Source organism: Bos taurus, chromosome 13, assembly GCF_002263795.3.
Source record: "Bos taurus isolate L1 Dominette 01449 registration number 42190680 breed Hereford chromosome 13, ARS-UCD2.0, whole genome shotgun sequence".
Lineage (NCBI taxonomy): Eukaryota > Metazoa > Chordata > Mammalia > Artiodactyla > Bovidae > Bos > Bos taurus.
This window is the reverse complement of record NC_037340.1, coordinates 43,870,917-43,882,421: the sequence shown is the minus strand read 5'-3', so window position 1 is coordinate 43,882,421 and position 11,505 is coordinate 43,870,917. Positions and strand designations below refer to the sequence as shown.

The following is an 11,505-nucleotide window of genomic DNA, read 5'->3' as shown; positions in this document are numbered from 1 at the left end:
CACCCCTTCCCCTCTCCATCTCTTCTTCAGCCTCTCCCATCTTTTCTGGCAGGACTTGGGACCCGCACCAGGTCCAGCCTGGCCTTGGCCGCTCCCCTGGCTGGTGTAAGGGGCTGGAGGGAGCCCTGAGAGCAGGCAGCTCCACAATGAGGCCCGAGTGTTAGGAGTTAATTACTGTTATTAGGGAGCTCTCCCTGCCACTTAGATCACCCCAATTTCTTGATGAGCCAGGCATGGGTGCTCAGGGTCACTCAGCTCTAAGTGACCAAGTCCAGCCAAACTAAGAGCCATCACGACGAAGCTTGCCTGTGACTGACCCCAGAGGCCACGCCCAAGAGGTGTCCCCGGAGCCCAACCTTGGAGAGGAGTCCGTCTTGGGTGCTGGAGCACGAGGAGGGGCACCGCAGGCCGGGACTCCCGCAATGGCTCCGCCCACTCCCACCTGCAGACTGGAGGCTCTGCAGGGAGGGTCTCACCCCCGGTCCCGGGAGATGCGGCCCCGTACCCACCGCGTCCTGGTTCCCCGGGTCCCCAGGTTGCGCTCTGCTCCCACGGACTCCGGGAGTTAGAAAACATTCCCAGGACTCGGAGCACCGGGTCACCAACGGGGAGCTAAGGCCACCAACTCTTGTATGGTACCGCAGACCCTCAGGGTCCCGCCCAAGCACAGTAACTTGTAGTCCCTCTGGCACCCTGAAGCCGTACCCGCCCCGCCCCCCCCCCCCCCACGCCAAGGTAGGGGTCTCGGGGGCCTAGCCTCCTCCCAGGGCTCAGAGGGAGGGACACCAAGCCTCTCCCCCCGCTGCTCTAGGGGTGACCCGGCCCAGCCGCCCCTGCGAACCTCGGGATCCCCGCCGAGATCCAGATGCTGAGAGCAGGGGAGGCGTTGCTAGGAGACCGAGGGCAGGGCCAGGTCCTTCCTGGGCTGTCTCGCCCCGCGCCAGCGCGCGTCCGTTCCCCGAAGTCCCACCCTTGGCCCCGACAGCTGAGCGTGTTCACGGCCTAGCGTGCTTTGGCTTCTTCCGCCGCCTCCGCGCCGTCAGCCAACCCGGGTTGGCCTCTGTTGTTGCCGGCAGCCAGTCCGGCGTCCACTCGGGTAGCGGCCCTACGGAGCCGTGCGGGCAGGCGGGGACGCACTCCGAGCCATGGAGGCGATACCTCCTGTCCTGGGCCTGGGCACCTGGAAGGTGAGGCGGCCTCTTGGTCGAGGAGGGGCGGCGCCTTCCTTCGACACGCCCCTGCGTGGAGAACCACCTACCTGGGGAAACCGGCAACAGCCTCCGCAGGTCCAGCTGGTCGCTGGCACCTGCCGGGGGCTCGCCTCTAGCTTTTGGAAATGGAGTGTTTAGTTTAGTCATTAGGTTTTCTAGAATTGGGGGTTGTCCTTCCCAATCACTACTTATTTCAATTCAGTTCAGTCGCTCAGTCGTGTCCAACTCTTTGCGACCCCATGAACTGGCACGCCAGGCCTCCCTGTCCATCACCAACTCCGGAAGTCCACCCAAACCCATGTCCATCGAGTCAGTGATGCCATCCAACCATCTCAACTTCTATTGTCCCCTTCTCCTCCTGCCCTCAATCTTTCCTAGCATCAGGGTCTTTTCAAATGAGTCGATTTTTCGCATCAGGTGGCCAAAATATTGGAGTTTCAGCTTCAACATCAGTCCTTCCAATGAAGGACTGATCTCCTTTAGGATGGACTGGTTGGATCTCCTTGCAGTCAAAGGGACTCTCAAGAGTCTTCTCCAACACCACAGTTCAGAAGCATCAATTCTTTGGCGCTCAGCTTTCTTCACAGTCCAACTCTTACATCCATACATGACCACTGGAAAAATCACAGCCTTGAATAGAAGGACATTTGTTGGCAAAGTATTGTCAGAGACTTTTTATTTATTTGTTTGTTTATTTATGTCTGCGCTGGGTCTTCCTCACTGCCTGGGCTTTCTCTAGTTGCTCTAGCTGGACTTCTCATTGAGGTGGCTTCTCTTGTTGGGGAGCCAGAGCTCTAGGGTGTGTGGCCTTCAGCAGTTGCAGCTCCCTGGGCTCTAGCGCACAGGCTCCCTAGTTGTGGCACACAGGCTTAGTTGCCCCGAGGCATGTGGGATCTTTCCCGATTTGGGGTCAAGCCCGTGTCTCCTGCAATGGCAGGAGGCTTTTTTGCCACTGAGCCACCAAAGAAGCGCCCCCCGCCCCAGCCCCGCTGCATTATAATTGTTCAGGGAAAAAAAAAAAAGTCTGAGAAAGCCCAGAAGAAAAGATTGTCAGGCTTGGATAAGAGCAGGAAACTGTCACCTGATGGATCAGAGCAGCAGCCATCAGGAAGATGGGGAAGTGTCTGTACCAAAGAGACAGGAGAATGCTGTCATTGCCAACTTGGTTTTAAAAAGAAACTTTCAAACTTTTTCTTCCCAGTGTAAAAACCTGATAGTGGAAGTTCAGTTAAGTAGCTCAGTCCTGTCCAACTCTTTGCAACCCCATAGACTGCAGCCCTCCAGGCTTCCCTGTCCATCAACTCCCAGAGTTTGCTCAAACATGTCCACTGAGTTGGTGATGCCATCAAACCATCTCATCCTCTGTCATCTCCTTCTCCTGCCTTCAAACTTTAGTGGAAGTACTTTGGACCTTCCTCTACTTTGTCTTTTTCTAATCCCTGTCAGTGGTTTAGACAGCCTTTTATAATTAGACAGACTAATTATAAAGCCTTTCAAATTTGCTTTCTTTTTAAAACAGTCTTTAATAAAAAGATATTTAAGAATTCACATAGGAAGTTATTGGTTGGTGGTGCTAGTGGTAAATAATCTGCCTACCAATGCAGGAGACATGAGACAGAGGTTCTATCCTTGGGTCAGGAAGATCACCTGGAATAGGAAATGGCAACCCACTCCAGTATTCTTGCTTGGAGTATCCCATGGACAGAGGAGACTGGCAGGTTACGGTTCATGGAGTCGCAAAAGAGTCAGACATCAATGAGCACACACAGGAATTAGAATGATCACCCTTACTCATCAAAATATTATTTAAATTATTTCTTCTGTCCATTTACCAACTGGTAGAGGTCAGGGATGTATTAATAGTTTAATTTATTGTGGTCGAGTAAAATAAGTTGAAAGTGTTTCCTCTTTTCCTCTGTCAGAAGAACTTTGTTTTTAATTGGTATGAATTCTAACTGGAAAATTTTGTAAAACTCTGTGTATTGTGTTTAATTGCTTTATTTAAAAAAATAGTTATAGACCAATTGAGCTTTATTTTTTCTTAAGTTTTTCTAGGAATTTTTCCATTTCATTTCACTTTTCCAAATCATTGGCTTCTAGTCATTGATAATGGAGAAGGCAATGGCACCCCAATCCAGTACTCTTGCCTGGAAAATCCCATGGACAACGGAGCCTGGTGGGCTGCAGTCCATGAGGTCGCTAAGAGTCGGACACAACTGAGAGACTTCACTTTCACTTTTCACTTTCATGCATTGGAGAGGGAAATGGCAACCCACTCCAGTGTTCTTGCCTGGAGAATCCCAGGGACGGGGGAGCCTGGTGGGCTGCCATCTGTGGGGTCACACAGAGTCAGACACGACTGAAGCGACTTAGCAGCAGCAGCAGTCACTGATAATAGTTTCTTAAATATGTATTTTTTATCTGTATATACTGCTTTTTTTTCATGTCATTTAAAAAAAACGTGGTCTCCCTAGTCTTGTCCAAAGTTTGTCTACTTTAGGGAATCCCCTTGAGGTCCAGTGGTTAGGTCTCCACACTCCCACTGCTGGGGGCCCTGGCTCAGTCCCTGGTTGGGGCACTGAGATCCCGTATGCTGCACTGTGTGGCCAAAAATTAAAAAAAGACAACAGCAAAAAAAAAAAAAAGAAGTCTATTAAGATTTTTCAAAAAACCAACCACAGGCCTTGTTGGTCTTCTCTATCAATTTGTATTTGGTGTTCATTATTATATTCATTTTCTCTTCCTTCTGATTTCTTGGTGGTCCTCCCAACTCTGAAGTGGATGCTTGGTTCATTAGCTCTCATCCACTCTAAATGTGTTCTCATTCAATGAAGATCATTATGACAGATGAATTTCACGGGGTAATGTGACGTTCAAGGGAGAAAGCGCCTTGTGAGCTGAGACCCCTTGGGGTTTAGTGGTTGTGTGAGCCTCTTCCCTCTTCCCCCACCCCAGGCCCCTTGCCTGCTCGAGCAGCCCCCTTTACAGAGAATGTTTCTTTTCTGAACTTGCACATTGCTGATGCCATCCATTGCATTCCTTTGGCTTCTGGCAATGCTCTGCGTGGTGGGTTGTCTTTGTGTGCACCTGTCTGCTTTTACACTTGGGCTGATGGCCTTTGTGGGTAGTGGGTGAGTCTGTACCTCCTTGCATCACACCTGTCATCATTATTCATCCTAAATTTATTTACGCACCTTCATTCCAGTAGCACAGCCTCTAGCTCAGTCATTTGCAGGCACCAAACATGCCTAAAACATTTTCCCCAAATAAGTAAAGGAATTTGAAATTAGATTATCTATAAAGTCTTTCTGATGCTGATGTTCCTAATTTTAGGATGGATGAATATGAGTACCAACTCAGTAACTTCACTTTTTATGGCTTGTTGACTCTGTGTTCTAGAGTGAACAGGGGTTGTTGGGGTTGGGCTCTCCTGAGTGCAAGTGGCTGACTTCTTGTCTTGTAGGCGGCTCCAGGGGAGGTAACAGAGGCTGTAAAAGTGGCGATAGACGTGGGCTACCGGCACTTGGACTGCGCCTACGTGTACCACAATGAGAATGAGGTTGGAATGGGAATCCAGTCCAAGATCAAGGAGGGCGCGGTGAGACGGGAGAACCTGTTTATTGTCAGCAAGGTAGGATTTCCCGTATATAGAGAGAGGGCCACTGACCACTCAGGGCCGGGCTACCAAGTGGTGGGAACTGCACGGGGAGGGTTTTCCAGTTTCCTTTGTAGGAGAACCCTTGAGACAGGACTTGTGCAGCTCCATGCACAGGCTGGGAGCATTGCAGGTCAGGGGGGTCAGAGACAGTGTGACATGAGCAAAGGCATGGGGCATGGGACACCACAGGTGCAGGGACCCCCCAAGAAGCTTGGCTGGCATTCCCAGATGAAAAACTTTTTAGGCAGCAGAGAGCTGCCAGGTTGAGGAATTGGACGGGCCGGACTGTGGAAGAAGTCAAGATGTCGTCTAAGAAGTTCACTCTTTTCCCCTTAGAAAGGAGCACGGTTGAAAGTTGTTACATAGGGAACTGTGTTGTATAGAAGCGAGGCTGGTGTGGTTTTGAGGAGATTGTAGATGCTGTGTTTGCACAGGAGATAGGAGACGTTGACAGCCTGAACAAGGGCTGCCATGGAGGATCCCAGGGTGCCCGAAGGACGTGTCACTGCCCCACTGTATTTACTGCCAGGGGGTCCCGGACGCCGCGCATCTTGCAGATCCTGGGCCAGCAGGCAGGGATGCACTCACAGCTCCCACGGGCTCCGTGGCCATTGTGTCTGTGCTTCCTCCCTGCCCCTGCAGCTCTGGTGCACCTGCCATAAGAAGTCCCTGGTGAAAGCAGCCTGCACCCGGAGTCTGAAGACCTTGAAGCTGGACTACTTGGACCTCTACCTCATGCACTGGCCCATGGGCTTCAAGGTACAGGACGGAGAGGCCCCCATAGGCCACACCTCCCTTCCTGGCTGCGCCCTGTCATCATTCAGTGAGCACACGGTTCCCTCGGGGCTCAGCTCTGGGGAGGTGTGGGCTGGAGGACCTCAGAGCCCCCAGGCTCTAGTGCCCTACAGGTTCTGCCTCTCAGCCTGCCCTTTCATTTCATACACAGGGCTCCCCTTTGACCTGCCTCGGGGGGCTATACCTGGCGGGGTGGAGGGGTTGCAGACCAATCCCCGAGGCTGCGCTGAGGTCTGGCTTTAGGTTTTTAAAAATTTCCTGCCATCCTTCTCTGGCACTTCCCAGGTGACACTAGTGGAAAAGAGTCCACCTCTCAGTTCAGGAGACGCAAGAGATGTTGGTTCCGTCCCTGGGTCAGGAAAATCCCCTGGAGGAGGAGGTGGCAACCCACTTCAGTATTGTAGCCATCTTTCTCTGCCCTGCACCTCCCAGCATCCTGGTACTAGTTGATTCACTATCTCTCACCATGATGGGGATTCTAAGAAAAGAGGGAGGATCCTACCAGTGGACTTGGGAGATGGGGCCCTTAGGACATGAAAGACTCCATTTTTTTTGCCTGAAATTGCCAAACAGTTTTATGGCCGCTGGCAAGGATTCCAGGTCTTCCTTCCCTGTTGGGTGAGTGGTGGGCAGCGACGTTCAGAGTCCTGGAGAAGGTTAGCTGTGTGTTGGAGCGGAGCCAGGCTTCCTGCCCTCTGGTCCAGTGTTCTTCCCTGCCTTCCTCCCTGTCCTCCCCGGGGGTCACCATGAGCCCCCAGTGAGTGCCTTTCCTCTGGCTCTTGCAGTCCGGAGAGGCAGACTTGCCGGTGGACCACAACGGCATGATCATTCCCAGCGACACGGACTTCCTGAACACGTGGGAGGTAAGCCAGCCCCGCTGACCGTCTCCGGAGGGAACCGTGAGGCCTGCAGCTGCCCATTCAGAGGCCCCTGGTTTGCAGCACGAACTGAGGACGAGCACCTGATTAAGGACCTCAGTGCGGGTCGGTCATCTTTCTGAAGCACTTACTTTAGGGATAGCTGCTGCTGCTGCTGCTGCTAAGTCGCTTCAGTCGTGTCCGACTCTGTGCGACCCCATAAATGGCAGCCCACCAGGCTCCCCCGTCCCTGGGATTCTCCAGGCAAGAACACTGGAGTGGATTGCCATTTCCTTCTCCAATGCATAAAAGTGAAAAGTGAAAGTGAAGTCGCTCAGTCTAATTCAGACTAATTCAGAATGTTTTGAGTAAAAAAAAAGATTACATGGTCTTTACTGAAAATATAGAAAGTGTAAAACATACAGAAAGAAGGAAAATTTGAAAACCTGTGTCCTGGTGGTGACCCCGCTGCCATCCTGTAGTTCCCTTTAGTGCTTTGTCAGCATTTCGGAACCATAACTTCAGCGGCAGGGGATGTCTCGGGGTGGGCAAGGAGAAGTGGAGGAAAGGGTAGCTTATTTCAAACCAGAGTCCAGATGAAAAGTGCTGAGGTGGAAGCAAGGCGGGAGCGTGCCAATCGGGGTGGTGGGTATGGGGCGCTGGGCAGTGGGCGGCCTGCCTGGGAGGAGGGCTCCTGCCTGCAGGGTGTCCAGTCAGGCTGGCGGGTGCCTGTGACCCCCACACAGGCAGGGAGGGGTGGAGGCCAGAAGGGGATGTTCACACTGGAACTTGCAGAGTTCAGGGAGACGAAGTGCAAGCTCTTCGTGTGGGGTGAGAGGTGCAGGTGTGGGGTGCGGGGTCATCCAGGCAGCGTGGGGAGGGGGCACAGATGGGGAGGCGTGCGGGGCCAGGTCAGCCTCTCCTCCTCTTTCATCAAACAACCAAATCAGTGAAACTGAGCTCACCTGGCCCGTCTGTCCACTGCTTGGTCTGGTCTCAAGGATCCAGGTCAAACCCTGGGCTGTTTGTGTGGCCCAAGTGAGGGTCTGGGCAGCTGTTGCCGCTTCAGGGCGTCACAGGGACACCGGGACCCTGGTCACCAGCCGTGGCCACTCAGACTCACAGCTGCCTGCGCCTGGCACCAGGCCTCGTTCCTGGTCAGTGAATAGCGGAGCTGTTCTGCCCTTGTCCCTGAAGACGTTAACTGGCACTGGGGCAGGAGCTGAGCACAGGTCATGGTGCTGAAGCAGCTTGTGATCCAGGCGACGAGGGGTGAGCAGGTGAGGCCGGTGTGGACACCCTGCAGACACCAGGTGACAGGGACTTGGTAATGGCAGCCCGACCTGCTGCGTTTGCTCAACGCCAGCCCACAGCGAAAAGCTCTGTATGCATCTGCTCACACGGCCCTTAAACAGCCCCATGACCTGGATGGGGTGGTCCCCAGTGTGCGGGTGAGGAAACTGAGGCTCAGTGAGGTCCCGTGGTGTGCCCACAGCCCCCAGCTCCTAGTGGTGCAACAGGGAGCAGACCTGGAGCACAGAAGCGCTGGAGAAGCCTTGAGGGAAATACTGTCGAACAGCGGGCAGGGCCGTTATTTGGACCCTGTGCGGGGTACCCATGGGGCTGGCCCAGCCCAGATGCCCCATGGTTCTTTCTCCCCACTAGGCCATGGAGAACCTGGTGGCCGCAGGCCTAGTGAGAGCCATCGGGGTGTCAAACTTTAACCACGAGCAGCTCGAGAGACTTCTGAATAAACCCAACTTGAGATTCAAGCCGGTGACCAACCAGGTGAGCGTGGGGCCAGCTCAGAGGCTATGGATCAGCTTTTCAGCCATTACCTCCAGGAGGCTGCAGGGGCCACGGAAGAAAGGGTGGATCGAGAGATGTAGGTGTCTTCCCCAGGGCTGTCAGCATCGTGAACTGGGAGCAGTCAGGCAGGCGGTGGGTGAGGGGACAGAAGATCCCCGGAAGTCTGGTCTGGTGAGGTGGTGCCCCCAGAGCGAGGGCCTGAGCTGAGCTTGGCTCCCATGTGCAGCTGTGGGTGCATCACCAGGTGCGTTCAAAAATGGAGTGGTCCCAGTGGCCCCCACCCTTCACCAGTGGTGATGCTCCAAGGTGAGTGGGCTTCACGGGAAAGCACTGGGACCCCCCTGCTCTCCAGCCTGGCATGTTGCAGCCTGAAAAGCATGGACGAATGGATGACCTTCAGCCCAGGTCACAGACTGCCGAGAGGTTAATGCAGAGAAATAACTAGTCCTGGCAGAAGTATTGAGTTCTCTAGACGGGCTGGCACTGCAAGTAGAAAGGACATTCTTGCAGTACTTTATTTTAAACTTTCTGTTAAAGTGTTAAGTCCATACAAAAAAGTGCTCACATAAGAACAGAGCTTGAGACCATCTTATAAGCTGAGCCTGGCTCTGACCAGCATGCGGACCAGTAAACCAATGTGACCAGCCCCACTGCCCACCGGAAGCCCCTGGATGCTCCTTTCAGTCCCCCCTCCCTCAGGAAGGGCAGCCGCTCTTCTGATTTCCAGCAGCACTGAGGAGTGTTAGCACTTGGTGCCGACACCATGCTGCCTCCCGCACATGGTGTCTGTGTCCTGCTCCTTCACTCAGCCTTGTGCCTCGTGGGCTCCACACCCGCCTGTGACCATGGGTTGCCGTTCTTCTCTATGTGCATAGAGCAGATGCGAGGCTGAGGTTTTTACCTAAAGTGATGAGGACGGCCTCGCAGAGCAGGGGAAGTTTAAGTGCTCCTGATGTAGGTCTTCCCAGCGGGCTGGTGTCTTGGGGACCACAGTCCAGGCTTTTCCATTTCCCAGTGGAGACACTAGAAGTGGGTCCTAGCTTAGCAGTGATAGGGTCCAGGAAGGAATGTAGGCCCCTTTTCCGGTGGACTGTTTTCCTGGTGAGCTGTCATCTTGTAGATCGAGTGCCACCCATATCTCACTCAGAAGAACCTGATCAGTTTCTGCCAATCGAGAAATGTGTCCGTGACAGCTTACCTGCCCTTTGGTGGCTCCAGGTAGGGATGCTCCAGGGGCCCTGAGTCGAGCCCCAAGCAGGGAATGACTGTACCCAAGCTGAGAGGTCAGAGGGGCCGAAGCACGGAGACCCACTGCCCCGTGGCCTCCAATACTGCCGCCTGGTTCTTGAGAAAAAGCACCAAGTATATGTGAAAAGCTGTGTGTCTAGTTGCCTCCCCTAAAACATTAGCAGTGGTTTGTCTGAGTGGGAGGATTTGAGTGGCAGCTTCTCTGCATCATTTAAGTTTCCTATGATGAACAAGTATGACAAAAATACATCTAGATTTTGTGTTTGGAGGAAGCGTGAGGTTTTCCTAAAGAAGGAAGCATGTTCATTTGTCCTCGTGGCCTCTGCCCTGTACTCTTCTCTCTAGTGGGGGGATGCATCTGATGGAAGACCCTATGATCCAGACGATTGCTCAGAAGCACAGGAAGTCCGCAGCCCAGGTAGGCGGGGGTCGCCATGTCCTGGCTCCACTGTCCCATCATTTGGGGATGGGGCATGACAGTGATTTCTCCTTAAGATGCATGCAGGTCCTCTGAGCTTCTCCCGCTAGAACTGCTCAGAGAATCCCAGTTGGGTTTCTGAATGACTCAGAATGAAAGCGCTTGCAGTACATGCTCCCGCCGCGGGCTTCTGGACTTTCACTGCACGATAAAGCATGACCGTTGGGGAATGTGCTGAGCTCTGACCCCGGTAATGCCTTGTGTCTGATGTTGGACATTTCTTTCCCTGCAGATTTTGATCCGATTTCAGATCCAGAGAAACGTAAGAGTGATTCCCAAATCTGTCAACCCAAAGCGGATTCTCGAGAACTTCCAGGAAAGTGCTTCCTCCTTTTGAATCACATGGCATCGGAGGCTTTGGGGTCACCTTTTAGCTTGGGGAAGGGGTGTGATGATGTCGAGAGCCAGCAACCACACCCCCTGTGGCTTTAACACTGCAGGGGTGTCAGGGTGAGGCCTCTGGAGTAGAGACAGACCCTTCCTAGCCCGGAGCTGTCGGAACTGGACTGGATGGAACAGGGGGTGGGGGTGGGCAGGCAAGGCTACAGCTAGAGTTCTCTCGAGGCTGACCCTCACCCCAGTGCCAGCCACTGCACCCAGGCTGCCCCAGCCCTGATGTGTCGGGGCTCCAGCTGTCTCTCCAGGCAGAACTTTGGTTGCCACTGAGTCTCTGATTTCTGCTTTGGTTGCCACTAAGTCTCTGATTTCTACCCTGCAGGTAGAGGCTAGGCCAGGTTCTGTCCCTCCCCCGGCCCCAGCTCCTCAGCTGCGGGCTCAGGGTTGGCTGTCCCTGAGTGGACGGGCTCTTAATGCAGGCAAGGGTCATAGTCCGCATGTGTGTTAGGGATAGGAAGAGGGGAGAGCTGCTTAGAATACTGCTTTCGAAGGACTAAAAAACTACACAGTGAGCATCAGTGCCTCCAGGGACCAGGGTTCTCCCTCACCAAGTGGGTGTGTGGAAGAAATGGTTTTGGTCTGTGTTTCTTGGGGGGTTTTGTTGGTTTTGTTGTTGTGATGGTGTTTTATTTTGTTTTGTTTCATCTTGTGTTGTTGTTTTGGTTTGCACGTTGGGAAAATTTCTATTCTGGAACATCCCTTACCCTGTGGGCCACACGCAGGGCATACCTATCTTCCCAGGGATTCCTAAGCAGCAGAGGCTGAGCCCGCCTGGTTTTGGTCCAGTGTCACAGGAAGTCTGATCCCCACCTGTGGATCCCCACTTGTGTTTTGCAGCTGAGGTGGTTCAGCCGAAGATCTACCAGACTAAGTTCCCAGTGACTGTTTCCTTCTGGTTTCCAGGTGTTTGATTTTGAATTATCAGAAGAGGATATGACTGACCTCCTTGGCCTGGACAGGAATCTCCGTTTGTCCACGTTCCCCATGTAAATACGACTCCTTTACCCTCCTTCCCAAGGAAGGGGAGCAAGGTCCAGATTGCGTGACTGCTCC

General features: G+C 53.4%; 1 protein-coding gene across 6 annotated transcripts in view; it reads left to right on the top strand.

Moving 5' to 3' along the window:
* Positions 1-11,505, top strand: part of AKR1E2 (aldo-keto reductase family 1 member E2) — a 31,620-nt gene that overhangs the window by 14,042 nt on the left and 6,073 nt on the right. For 3 of the 6 annotated variants that reach the window (XM_059892959.1, XM_059892955.1, XM_059892958.1), the window contains exons 2-9: positions 4,675-4,842; positions 5,512-5,628; positions 6,450-6,527; positions 8,187-8,309; positions 9,451-9,548; positions 9,924-9,996; positions 10,289-10,373; positions 11,357-11,438. In XM_059892959.1, the coding sequence (XP_059748942.1) occupies positions 4,777-4,842; positions 5,512-5,628; positions 6,450-6,527; positions 8,187-8,309; positions 9,451-9,548; positions 9,924-9,996; positions 10,289-10,373; positions 11,357-11,438 (722 nt within the window). In that variant the 5' untranslated portion in view covers positions 4,675-4,776. Of the gene's footprint in view, positions 1-750; positions 1,188-4,674; positions 4,843-5,511; positions 5,629-6,449; positions 6,528-8,186; positions 8,310-9,450; positions 9,549-9,923; positions 9,997-10,288; positions 11,439-11,505 lie in introns of those variants that run through there. The other 3 variants (XM_059892956.1, XM_059892957.1, XR_009496906.1) reach the window with 3 other exon arrangements.